At 38.6% G+C, this 13,640-nt stretch overlaps 1 protein-coding gene across 4 annotated transcripts in view; it reads right to left on the bottom strand.

Annotated features, from left to right (window-relative positions):
- Positions 1-13,640, bottom strand: part of tll1 (tolloid-like 1) — an 82,646-nt gene that overhangs the window by 3,643 nt on the left and 65,363 nt on the right. For all 4 annotated transcript variants that reach the window (XM_041219945.1, XM_041219936.1, XM_041219952.1 and 1 more), the window contains 3 exons: positions 13,452-13,579; positions 6,200-6,413; positions 149-399 (listed from right to left, as the gene is read on the bottom strand). In XM_041219945.1, coding sequence (XP_041075879.1) covers positions 149-399; positions 6,200-6,413; positions 13,452-13,579 — 593 coding nt within the window. The remainder of the gene's footprint in view (positions 1-148; positions 400-6,199; positions 6,414-13,451; positions 13,580-13,640) is intronic.

Genomic DNA, 13,640 nt, shown 5'->3' with positions numbered 1-13,640 from the left:
TGATGCCTGTTCGAAGCTTTATGGCATTTTGGGAGAGTTTTAGTTTTAGCCAAACCTTTTTGCCAGTTTCACATAACATAACTGTATTAACAGGGCTCAATGTACAAATAAACAGTGTTAATTAACCCTTAATCCAGGGTGCCCTTACCCCTGATCCACAGAACCGTCCGAGTCTCTGAGATGTGCTGTCATAACCATTGAATAGTTCAATGTAATCATAGCCACAGTCTGCTTCCTCTTCCACCTCAAACGTCTGGAAGGTCAGCTCTATTCCATAGCCCTTCTCTGCAGTTATCATCCACTCACAATCCACCTGTCCTGGGTAGTTATTGTCTCCAAATTGTGCATGTGAATACAAGTCTTTTAGCCTGGTTTCAGCTTTCAGCCTGCCTCCACATTCTGCAGGAATCCAAAAAAAGAGTGCACTGATGATGCCATTTGAGTATATAAATGCACACCTGCCATTAAACAGATTTATTCTGTTTCCCAAAGCATTACAAAACAAGAGACTGAAACCTTTCAATGCCACCCATAAAGTCAGATTAAGAGGGTTGCATCTGTGTGTGTGTGTGTGTGTGTGTGTGTGTGTGTGTGGTCTGTGATCGTGTGTGGAGATGCTATACTGTGCTTTGAATGTCCTTTTAGTATTTTGGGATAAATAAATGATATGTGATGATACCGACCATGTTTGATGCACTTTATTATTTATATAAAATGCACTGTTAAAACCCTACAATCTGAAAGTGATACCACTAGCAAGAATGATGCTGAAGTCTTCACGTTAAAAACTTTTCTAAAATGCATTAGCCAAGTCCGTTTCTATTTAAAGAATCTGTCTGTAATTAAGAAATTCCCTCTCAGAAATAGCTGCCAAGAGAAACCCTCAGCTTCCTGGTGAAGATTAGTATAGAAACCCCAATCAAAACCTCATCAGACAAAACAAAAAGCTAGGAAGCAGAAGGTCAAACCTTCTCTTTAATTATGTTCTGAAAGGAACAGAAAGAACCAAAAAAGATTATTCAGGTATGCCTACAATTTCATACACTTTATTTTTATTCTGTCATTCATGCAAAATGTAATCTCAGAAAACATTATAGTGCTTCTAAATACATGTAACAAATTTAAAAAATATATAGCTGTCATAAAATGTCTTGTCAAAATTATTATTTTTTTAGTCAGCAATATTTTTTTTTAAAAATCTATCATTCACATAAATGCATCTCTTTGTAATGTGTGATCATTCTACTGCCTGTGTTCACTGAACTTCAGGAAAAGAAAATATAACTGAAAAAAAAAAAAGTTATCTGACTGTCCCAGCCTTTCTGCTCGTCATAAAAGTAGCACACTGCATTGAATATTCCTAACTCCAATAACTACATTTAAAAAACAAACAAACAAACATGAAAGACACAGTTTTAGTATGTTTCATTTTCAACAATATATGTGCTACATTGTTGCCAGGGTGTGATAAAGATAGAATGAACCTTGGTTATAAATCTCCCTCCTGACCTGTGAGGGTGCCGTGTAAAGGGAACAGAGAGCCCTGGACTGGATAGACAGACAATTAATTCCCAGGCCATCTAGACATTCTATTAACACTACTTCTGGAAATAATGTGTACAGTCTGTTCTTGATGTTGTCATATTTAACCAAAATGCTATAAATCCTACCTACTGTGTGCCACCAATCCTGAATAATTTACACATCACAGCCCACCAGAAGTGGTACAGTATGTAACATCTTGTACACTCTCCAATCATTTTTTTTTTCTTCATATGAGGTTAAAAAAAAAAAAAAAAAATTGTTTTTTTATATGTACATCAAGCGAAGTTGGTGATCAGTGAGTGCAACAGATTGTGTTAGAAATTAATAGATTCATTTGCTACATGAGTTAACGGTTGCGGGGACCAGCGCGTTACTGGATCCGAAGGTGGCCCAAGCCCCAGTGCATTATTTCTGAGTTTTGTTTTCTCACACAAAACTCTTAAACTGCAAAATTGAAATGCTATTTATCAACACAGCATTCAGAATGCAAAAAAAATAAACAATTTTTAACAAAAGAAACAGGAACTTTGCCATCAGCAACTTTCAATGAGCAAAATGACAACCTGGTACTAGCTAAAATTCAAGCCCAGGAATCTCATCAAGTTAGGTACATCATATAAATACAGTGGCACTCCGTTTATTCACATTCTTGGGGGTGACATAGGTCCATGGATGTATGAAATCTGTGGATGCATCAATCAAAAACAGAAACTAGTGACGTAAACCAAATAAACGTTTACTGAAGATGTATGCAATACAATATATTGCAAAGACAGAAGAATGTTTTAAAATTAGTTTAGTTTGACAGTTTTACTCCTAGCAAAACCAAAATGCAATATATCTCCAAACCCAAACCCTGTTTCCCTAGCTTTTTCTGTTACCAAAATAAATAAATAAAAATAAAAACACTACAAAGCTTCAAGATCATAAGACATTTTATGACACGAATAAGCTAAGCCCATCAGAGCTCAGAATTTTCCTATAAACTAAAGCCCCTTTCACACTGGCATGATCTACCCGGGTCAGAACCTACCCATGCAGGACTCTGTTGTGTCATGCAGGTCGGGTACACGGTTTCACATTGCTTTTCATAAAGCAGGGTTGACATGGGTGACAGACGCAAGTAAACAATACACGTATCAATGCCCCGGAAGCAGCTTGTTACAGATGCTTCTCTGGATTGAATTGTTGGCACAAATGCTGATTAGAGCAAACGTTTCTTCATCCCTGCTGCAATCTGGCTCATCGTGTGTCTCAATCAACAAAAATATGGCTGAATAGAAGAAACATTACTTGTGGAAGTAAAACTTTCACGCAGGTGCGGCTGTTTCTTATTGCGTCAGCTCACGAACGGCTGTCAAACATTTGTCTCTCTCAACCCGGGTCAAAGCGTGTCAACCCACATCCTGAGGTGGATCAACGGGACCCAGGTTAACGTGGTTTCACACTTCGCAGGATTGTGACCTGGTTAGCCAGGAGGACTGCTAGTATGAAACAGGCTTTACTTGTGTTTAGTAGCTAGAAATATTACTGCATCGCTAATTTATTCCATGCATTAATATTAAATAATAAATAAACTTTTCTTACATTTCAACAAAATACGTACCAACAGAAGTGTTTTTGAGTTTTACCTAACAACTTTTTTAAACAATTCACTGCCGCAAATCATTCTTTTGAACATTGATAAAGTCCATCATAGTCTTTTGTTTCAGTGAGGCAAAATATGTTTGCTGGGACTCACTAATTAACTCTCAGGAGAACTAATTTTACAGAATTCTTCTGTTAACATTGCCAAGAAATGATTAATTCCTTCTGTAGCGCTTCTGTCTTCACGTCTACTGCACAGGTTTCAGACTGACGCATGCATTATTGTGTGTGTACTGTATTTCAGAGATGAAACTTGTCAGGGAGCTGTGGATAATTGAGGTTCTATTGTACTACTGTGTTTTACTTTCTACATGTATTTATACATATACACATACAAATTACTTTCAAAATGCTGCTGTGAAAAAATGTGTGGCAAGTGGTCCATGGGAAAAATCCCAAGGTGGTTCCTACATTGAAAAAGGTTGGGAATCACTTGGGTAGGATATTCTTAAAATCTTCATGCTTTACTTATGCTTTACTTATGCAACCAACATATTTAACAAAGTTATTCTGTAAGGGTAAAGTGTTGTTTCCACTAGTTAGTTAATAGCCACTATTGCATGCATTAGATTCTGTATTGTGTGAGATTTAACATTGTATAAATATTAAGAAATGTGTCAGCATTAATACCACTAGATGGAATCTGAATGGTATATATATATATATCTATATATAATATATATAATATATATATATATCTATATATATAATATAATATATATATATATATCACGGAACGTTTTCAAAAGTGCCCAGACCCCTGATCAATTCTCTCATATTACCGAATTACAAATGGTACATTGAAATTTCGTTCTGTTTGATATTTTATACGGAAACTCAGAATCAATTATTGTAAGGTGACATTGGTTTTACGTTGGGAAATATTTTTAAGAAAAATAAAAAACTGAAATATCTTGCATGCATAAGTATTCAATCCCTGTGCTGTGGAAGCTCCCAGTTTGCACCGATGAAAGAAATTGCCCTAATGAGGACACAATTACTTTACCATTGGCCTCCACCTGTGAACCATTAAAGTTGCTGTCACATTTTCTGGATAAAAACCCCACTGTTGAAGGACCATTGGTAAGGCTGTGAATCTGAAGGAAAATGAAGACCAAAGAGCATTCTACAGAAGTTAGAGATAAAGAAACACAAATGCATAGATTAGGGAAAGGGTACAAAATAATATCCAAGTGTTTGGATATCCCAGTGAGCACAGTTGGATCAATAATCAGGAAGTGGAAGCTGCATCACACCACCCAGGCACTGCCAAGAAAAGACTGTCCCTCAAAACTCACTGCTCAGACAAAAAGACAACTTGTGAGAGAAGCCACAGAGAGGCCAACAATCACTTTGAAGGAGCTACAGAGTTCAGTGGCTGGGAGTGGAGTAATGGTGCACCAGTCAACCATATCAAGAGGTCTGCATAACACTGGCCTGCATGGGAGGGTGGCAAGAAAGAAGCCGTTACTCAAAAAGTACCATCTGAAAGCACATCTGGAGTTTGCCAGAAAGCATGAGAGTGACCCAGCTGCGATGTGGGAAAAGGTTTTGTGGTCAGATGAGACCAAGATAGAGCTTTTTGGCCAAAACTCAAAGCGCTATGTGTGGCGCAAACCTAACACTGACCATGCCTCAAGACACACCATCCCTACAGTGAAGTATGGTGGTGGCAGCATCATGCTGTGGGGATGCTTCTCATCAGCAGGGACTGGACATCTTGTTACAATTGAAGGAAGAATGGATGGAGAAAAATACAGGAAAATACTGCAAAAGAATCTGCTTCAGTCTGCTAAAAAACTGAAGCTTGGGAGGAAATTCACCTTTCAGCAGGGCAATGATCCCAAGCACAAGGCCAAAGCAACACTGGAGTGGCTCAAGAACAAAAAGGTGAATGTCCTACAGTGGCCCAGTCAAAGTCCTGATCTCAATCCCATTGAGAATCTGTGGCACTATTTGAAAATTGCGGTCCACAAGCGTTGTCCAACCAACCTGAACAACCTGGAGCAAATCTGCCAGGAATAATGGGCCAAAATCACTCTGACACTGTGTGCAAAGCTGGTACATACTTACCCCAAAACACTTAAAGTTGTTATTGCAGCGAAAGGTGGCTCTACCAAATATTAATATGTGGGGGTTGAATACTTACGCAAGCAAGATATTTCAGTTTTTTATTTTCTTAAAAATATTTCCCAACATAAAACCAGTGTCACCTTACAATAATTGATTCTGAGTTTCAGTGTTTAGAAATAAAATATCAAACAGAATGAAATTTCAATGTACCATTTGTAATTCAGTAATATGAGAGAATTGGTCAGGGGTCTGAATACTTTAATACTACAAACTTTAAATCACATCATGTCATGTCCTTGACTGGTGAAGTGCTGTACTATTGGTTCATTCATATATTTTTTTTTTATTTCTAATAAATTAAAGGTGGTTGAATATATATATATATATATATATATATATATATATATATATATATATATATATATATATATATATATATATATATATATATATATAACCTTGACAGTAATAGTAACAGTGCACAAAGTACAACATAAATACAAGTATTTAGGATGTTTCTGACAAAAGAGTCCTCCAGCCAGTGACATTTTAGCTGAAACCTCCTAAAAACTCTTGTATTTATGTTGCACTTTGTGCACCTTCACTGTTACTTTAAAGTTGTTTAGGTTTATTTGTTATATTCGAGTGTGCACTGCATTTAAATCTTATACAATTACAAATATCAGTATCATGGCCTAGTTTATCCTGTTGTGAAAAAAGAAATCTAAGAGCATTTTAGGAATAGCATGTTAGAATCTGTTTGACTGCTTAAGCCTTATCACAAAATAGCAAGACCTTCATTTGCTCCTTTTCTTTATCCCATTATATTGTCTAAATGTATTTTAAGTGACTACGACACGTGAAATATGTAGGAGGAAGAGCCGCCTCAGCAAACATATCAACCATGTTAACTGGTGGTGTTGCACTTACTAACCTGTGGAGTGGGTGGCCTGAAAACCCTTCCTTTGTACTGAGGCATCTGAAATGAACCTGAGATACATCTTGTTGCCAGTGGAGATAACAGGATCTGGTATTTTGCTGCCACATAGCCGCCCCAGAATTGCGGCTTTGTCACTCTCTCCGTCAAACACTTCCAGATGGTCGTAGGCGCATTCCTGATGCTGCTCGATCTCAAACTCATTAAAAGACTGAAAAAAAAAAATCAAATAAAACAGGAGGTTTGGGAGACATCTACATCATCCTGTTGATAATTATAAAATGGCTGGAACTTATTTAGCCTAAAGTGAATATTTATTTGGAGGACTTATAGACCATATTCATAAGATTTAAAGGGCTGTTTTTGAATAGGATCCTATAGGGTTCTTATGTACATTCTGTATAGTAAGGGTTGGTATGACAAAAAACAGAAACACATGGTTTATGATATTAAGGCAACAGTGATGTGGAATACATAAATAAATACCCCCATTGTAAATGTGTCAACAACATGTGAAGAACAGGCTCATTATTTACTTACAAAGCATGATTTCCATTATAATTTGTGTTTTGGTAAAATACAACAAATTGTATAAACAACATAATGAGTCCTTTGACACACAAAATATTACCAGTATCTTTATGGCTGGGATAATACTATTAGGATAATCTCTACAAATTCATGCAACTGGACTATTGCCTTCTGTATTAATGTACAAGAACTTTTTGTTGTACAAATGTACAAAGATCCAATTGCACTTCACTGCTATAGTTCTGAAACTATTTCCTGCCACACTGACCTAATGTGTGCGAGTGTGTATAAAATATGTGGTAATAAACGCCAGATCTCGATTTCAAAGACTTAGCCATATTACAGTATCTGTACTGTACTTTCAGAACAGCTATTTCTTTGTTCATAGAAGTGCAATGGTAAATGAACTAGAGGATTTGGGGCAGATTTTATATATTGTACTATGGGATAGAGTGCCATGGTAATGCCATTTGAGATTGAATAGACTCCAACATTTTTCTACTTCTTTTTAAATAAGAATCATTATTTAAATATCCAAGATATATCTCTACTGCCAGTACTGAAGACGTTGACAAATCAAATCAAAGTGTATTTATATAGCGCCCTTCATTCAGGTGTATCTCAAAACACTTTACAGGACAAAAATACAGTTGAAACGTTTGTCAAAAAATAAAGTGATATCATTTTAAAGTGGAGGGTCACCAAAATATGTATGAGCATGCCTGCTACATGCAGATGTTGATTCTGTTAGTCACTGAAGAACACTAACACTAAGTATCTATGAATATGAGCTATTACTATAAGCAGGCTTTACGTGGCTGTAACATATGTACAGCTTCTGGGATATGTTGATTGTAGTTCAGTGTGTGTCACACACACAGCTCTGAGACTATTTGCCTTAACATGCATTAAATGTGATAGGATTACCTCACTTGACACAAGCAGTGTCTCTCTAAAATTCAGGACATACTATGGCGTAGATTTATAATATATATATATAATATTATATATTATATATATATATATATATATATATATTATTAGCCTGAATAACTACAGAAGTATTGTGTATAAACCTTTCTGCTTAACAATATGAGTGAAATAAACCACTGCATTCCACTGGGAAAACAGTATGCAATCTGTCATCATCCCTTCCTCTCTTAATAAATCATCAGACTGAAACAATGTATCATAATGTATGTATTTCCAAGGAGATATTTTCCATGTCTAAAATTTGGCATTCTCAAATGCAGCAGGCTGAAAGATTAAGCAGCAGCTTTTGTAATAAATAAATGGAAAACAGTAAAGCATTGTGCAAATAATAGTGCATGTTCTGTCTAGTACAGCAAAACTGCCTTAATCTACCTAATCCCTGCTGGAACCTGGCCAAACCCTGAATGTGAATGCACTTTACATTAACAGCTGTCCTTGAAGACAAGCGCATACTTAAACCTAAGAAGAAAATATTGGGATTTGAATGAATAACTTCATATTAGATTTTTTTTTTCAATCACAGACAATTCAGAGGAGTGAAAGGGATTACCTTTATCTGACCTATAATCCTCACTACAAATTTTCCTATGGTATAATACAAACAGTTCAAGGGACAGTTCAAAATCTGTTGCCTGACCCTGACAGTGTACAATACAATTATGTATTATTTATTTGTTTGTTTGTAAAAATCACTTGATTTTAAATGTTAACTTTAAAGTGGAGAGAGAGAGAGAGAGAGAGAGAGAGAGAGAGAGAATATTAAATTAATTATTGTGAACGAAACCTTGCCTGTCTGACTTCCCTGATTCCAATTTCGACTCGGCTTTTTAACCCTTTTTTTGTATGACTTTGACCTAGTTCCAGCATGACTACCCGATTTCATTAAGGATCCAAAACTGGACCCAGTCTTCTTCCGAACCTGAGCATTCACAGAACATTTCGATACCTCCCACGCCATCTTGCTCTTTTGTTGCATTCCCTGACCCAGAGCTTTCCCAGCCATGTCGCTCAAAAAGGAAACGCTATCAGAACCCCAACCCCGAAAGACTTTTCTTCAAAGACTGTCAGATATCCAAACTACTCAAAGCCCTTTTCAACAAGGGAAACTATATTCCATCTGCTTCTAATAGAATTGATCTTTTTCATTTGCTCTGTCAGTCTCTTTCAGCCGAGCCTGTTTTTCCACCTCGCTCTGCCCAGTCACGCTCTACAGCGCTAGCCCCACCTCAAGCTGCCAGATCTGCTCATGTCATCACTCCAGCTCCACCAGAAGACTTAAGAGTCAGATCATCAGCTCCCAGCAGGCGAAACAGCCATGTCAGAACTGCAGTCAAAAATCTTCCAGGACCTTTCGCAGATGCTTTATCAGCCATAAACACCTATCTGAATGGCATAGATAGCAGACTCGCTTCAGCAGGAACATCATTTTTTTCTGTATCCGTCCTCCTTCCTCCTCAAGCAATTCAGTCTCTGCCCCCACTGCCATAGCAACTCAGCCAGCCCCTGCTTCAACTTAAATTCCAACCATCAACATACCAGAATTCAACTTCACATCAGCTTCTCCTCAGTCTGCAGCAGCCATTTGCCGCCATGCTCTTTCCCCTCAATTTGTCATCAAATATTTGAAGGTAAGGATATCAATCTCATTGCCATTCTTACTGCTTCATCAGAATGAATTGATTATAGAGTTGTGGTTGTGGAGATTTATCAGGTCACACTAAAATCCTGTGACCCCTGGCTGCTCAAAAATCTTTCTTTTGGTGAGTTTGTTCTCGCTTTCTCCATCTTCCGGGATGTTCTCTGCTCTGCCTATCCCATCCCCATCGCCGTTTTGAATTGGATCAATATCTTTATTACATTGTAGAGTTATCAATGAGATATGGGGGAATGTTCTTTGAATATCATAAAGAATTTTTCAGCCAAAGCAGCAGCAATTCTTTCTACAGGTAACATTATTAGTGACTAGTCTAGACAACGATCTCTTCAATCATATTTTCAGTGGCCTTTAGTCCAATGCATGCAGATTCTGTGCCTCCAGCCACCCTTCCTAGATTTAGAGACCGCATAGCGGCCACATTCAAAAGATGTTTATGGCCGCCCCATCAATTTCTCTGGATCCAAACAAATCTGCAATAATTTTAATATTTCCTCTTGTACTCGCCCTCAGTGGGGATTCCTTCACATGTGCACCGACTGTGGGGATGCACACTAAAAGTTATGCCTATTCACCTCTCTCTTCGTCATCGCTTTGGAATCTGCTGGTAGGACAAATTCTACCTCGCCACAACTCAGCTTCGGCTGCTGCAGCAGCCTAAAGGTTTTAAATTCTCTCTCCGAAGCACTCTGCTGGATTCTTCTTAATTCATAGCGGGTCCCCTTCCTGCTCCATCTCCTTAAACCCTTTGCGGTCCTATGTCAAACCAGGTCAACATTACAATTTTCCTTTTCCAGTCCGATGTCGGATCCTGTCCGCCATCATCAAAAAGACATCAAGCACCGGCCTCTAGTCATTTTTTCTCCAGAAAAAGCTGAGAAAACATTTCAATGGCCAAATGAGACCGACAGGAGCTGAGAGAAGCCGAAAAAGGGGCGTACAACTATGAAGAGGTATGTGAAAAATACAGCGAACAAGGGGTGGGGCTTGGCTGGTGATGCAGTACTGATTTTGTACCGCCATGCGGTGCCTATTAAACCTGTTTTACTCTGAAAAATATTTTAAACAGTGTGTGTAAAATAAACAGCATGTGTGAAAATAAACTGGACCTGACGCGCCTGACAAACGTTGAATAAATGGACCAATAAGGGTTAGTGATTTGCTTCTTATATACTCCCCCTCTATAGACCCTCCATCTCAAGCAATTTTCGAGGACTTTCATTTCTCGCCTTCTCGCCCTTTCCTAAACTGCAAAAAACCTGGATTCCAATGTAAAAATCTCCCCAGAAGCCAGAAAAAAAAACATCAAAATGTGGTCTACCCTCCTGCAACACTGGAATGGTCCCTCGCTACTCTATGATGACTTCATTTCTCCCCCTCACAATTTTTGTCTTTATACTGATGCTTCTTCCCTAGGATTCTGAGGTGTCAAAGGCAATGAATGGTTTTACGACATCTCAAATCATCAGCTCTCCTCGAAATCTACCTTATAGTCCCAGATATGTCATCAGCCTTCTCTCCATCTACCAGGTCCTCTTACACTACAGGTTGGTCATTAGTCTCTTCATTCTGCGCCCAGAACCGAATATCCCCTACCCCATTCAATGAAAATTGGATTGTAGCATTCATCGTCAACGCACAAGACACTCTTCATCTTTTACCAGCATCTATAAAATCCTACATCACAGGTATCCAATTTCATTATCGTAGCTTGTCCATCCCCTTGCCGAAAATTCTCTCCATCCCAGCAGCGTGCCTCACACTCAAAGGAATTTCCAATAGCCTTCCCCCATCATCTCCATCCAGACTACATATATCTACAGACAACTTTTCCAAACAAATTTCAATGTTGTGCTCAGGATGTTTTAACTCATTTGACGACCAGGTGATGGAAGCTATGTGTCTGTCAGGGATTTCTAAGAAGTGCAGAATTCACAGTACCATTATTATCCAGTTTCCCAGCCATAGGTATTCATTCTTTTGACCTTTCAATAGTTCCTGATATTCATTTAATTCTGTTTTGTCGCTCATCCAAGACTGACCAGCTTCGTCAAGGACAATTTGTTTAATTATCTAAGATAAATTCCCTTCTCTGCCCTTATGCTTCTTTGTCCAGGTTCCTATCTGTCAAAAAACCCTTCAGTCCCCTAGATTCCATGTTTATTGATTGTTCCCGTAATGTTATTACAAGACACTTGTTAGCAACTCATTTTTCTTCTCTTATCTCCAAAGCAGGTCTCTCTCCCCAGTTCTATACCCTGCACTCATTCAGGATCGGAGCAGCCTCATCAGCAGCAAAAGCCAATGTTAATCATCACCTTATAAAAACTATGGGTCACTGGTCATCAGCAGCAGTCCATTCCTACATTCATTCTCTTCCTACAGACATCTCAGCAGCTCACCAATTAATTACTAGGCTAGTATACCTGAAGTGGGGGAACCTTTCCTGCCTGGACCACCAGAGGTTTCCTCTTAACAGAGTTTTTTTTTTTTTGTTCATTCTACTGAGTAGAGGGTTGCACATAACCTGTCTTACTAAAGATCTCTCTTTGTCCTTGTTTGTCCTTCCCTGTTTTTTGTTGCACATTGGCACACAGTCTTTTGTTGTCTTCACAGGTGTGGTCCTTGCGGGGAGCCGATGGTGCATCACTGGGAGGTTAGCGAGTCTCACTTCCCTGGCTTTGAGCCAGCCCCAGCTACTCATGCCTTCGTTCAAAGGGGGGTCCTCACAGCAGAGACTCTCTGGGACGACTGGCCACATTTCTTTCGCAGCTCATGAGCTTTTAATGTCTCTCCCAGAGACTCTGTTGTATATCTCTCACTGTATGAGTAAGAGCTGTAGTCATCTACAATCCTTAAATACAAAAACCAAATACTAACAAACTCTATCTTTCTGATACCCCTGCAGACTCACTCCAGTGCCTGGCCTTGGAGGACATGCTTCACCTCTTTGAGGGAGGCTCTTGGAGACAGGGATTCTTTTTCCTTCCTTCTTTCCAGGTTATGAACCTTTCCGTCCTCTGGGGGCATGGCCTGGTCTGTGAGGCAGCGCCTCCAAGGATTCTCTGCAGAGTCAGAAGATTTCTATGTTTTTCACGGGCCCCCGGGGGCCCATGGGGCTGACCTCCACAGTACGTGGTTCTTGCGGTATAAAGTCTGGACCCCGTCCTTTGGCCTGGCCTGCAGGCCATTAACAGCCCAAACCTTCCCTGGCCAACAAGCCACTAACAGTTCAAAACAAGCACTCCTTGTCCGCAGGACATCATCATTCCCTCGAGGCTAAGACTATAAATACTAACCCATATTCTTCATGCCCCAGCTCCCACTTATGAATATATCCACTTTTTGGCAAAAACATAAAATAAATAAATACACACATGGTTTTACTCAATCCATTAAATGCATCTAGTTTAATATCGTGATTTTTAGTGAAAGTGATACAAGGAAAATTCGCACTAGAAAAACTTCTAGTATATAGTTTTTTTCTTACTTTTGTAATTTCTCACTTAAGTAAAAAGCTGAGATAAAAAGAGGCAAACATCATTAAACTAGAAAAGCACAGGCTTTTTTGAATACATAAGTGAGCATTGTTAACCATTACAAATCACATCACCCCGTTAGCTTTATCATGGCAGTGATATACAGTAGTTAATTTATTATGACTAACATTGTAGCTAAAAAGGCACCATATCCACCTTAAAACCAGAAGCTATGAAGCCAAAACATAAGAAAATAGCTGCATATAAAATGACCTAAAAATATAGATATTAAAATGATGAATAACCTTCAAAACTCCTTCAAGGAGTTCTAAATCTTGGCATACATGTCTTATCCCATGGGAGCCCCTAGAGTAACCTAGATTTTTGTGGCAGTCTTCCTGTGGAGATTCTAGAATATTGCAAAAACCTCTATCAGTAATGAGTTTTTTTCTCACCCATTGTAACGGTTCTGAGATTAGATTTTTTTTTTTTAAACTAGGTATTTTGAAAATGTATTTGCTCTACAAAATTCCAGATGAAGGAGGCAGCTGATTATAATGTGGTGTGTTTATCTCCCCTACACAGTACTCACTACTTTCACACGGTGCCCAGGAGTAGCTGTAACTGCCCATGTGCATTCCTTACGGCTTGGGTACTTGTCTGGCCAGTTGGGGCTGGTGATCACTCCACTGGGACTGTGGACACTGTGTTCACATTCAGCTGTGGTAACAAATGACAGATGCCTGTTAGTTAACATAAATATACAAAGGCTATAACAAAT

Source organism: Polyodon spathula, chromosome 2 (assembly GCF_017654505.1).
Source record: "Polyodon spathula isolate WHYD16114869_AA chromosome 2, ASM1765450v1, whole genome shotgun sequence".
In the NCBI taxonomy this organism is placed as follows: Eukaryota; Metazoa; Chordata; class Actinopteri; order Acipenseriformes; family Polyodontidae; genus Polyodon; species Polyodon spathula.
The sequence above is the reverse complement of the archived record's forward strand: the minus strand, read 5'-3'. Positions and strand labels throughout refer to the sequence as shown.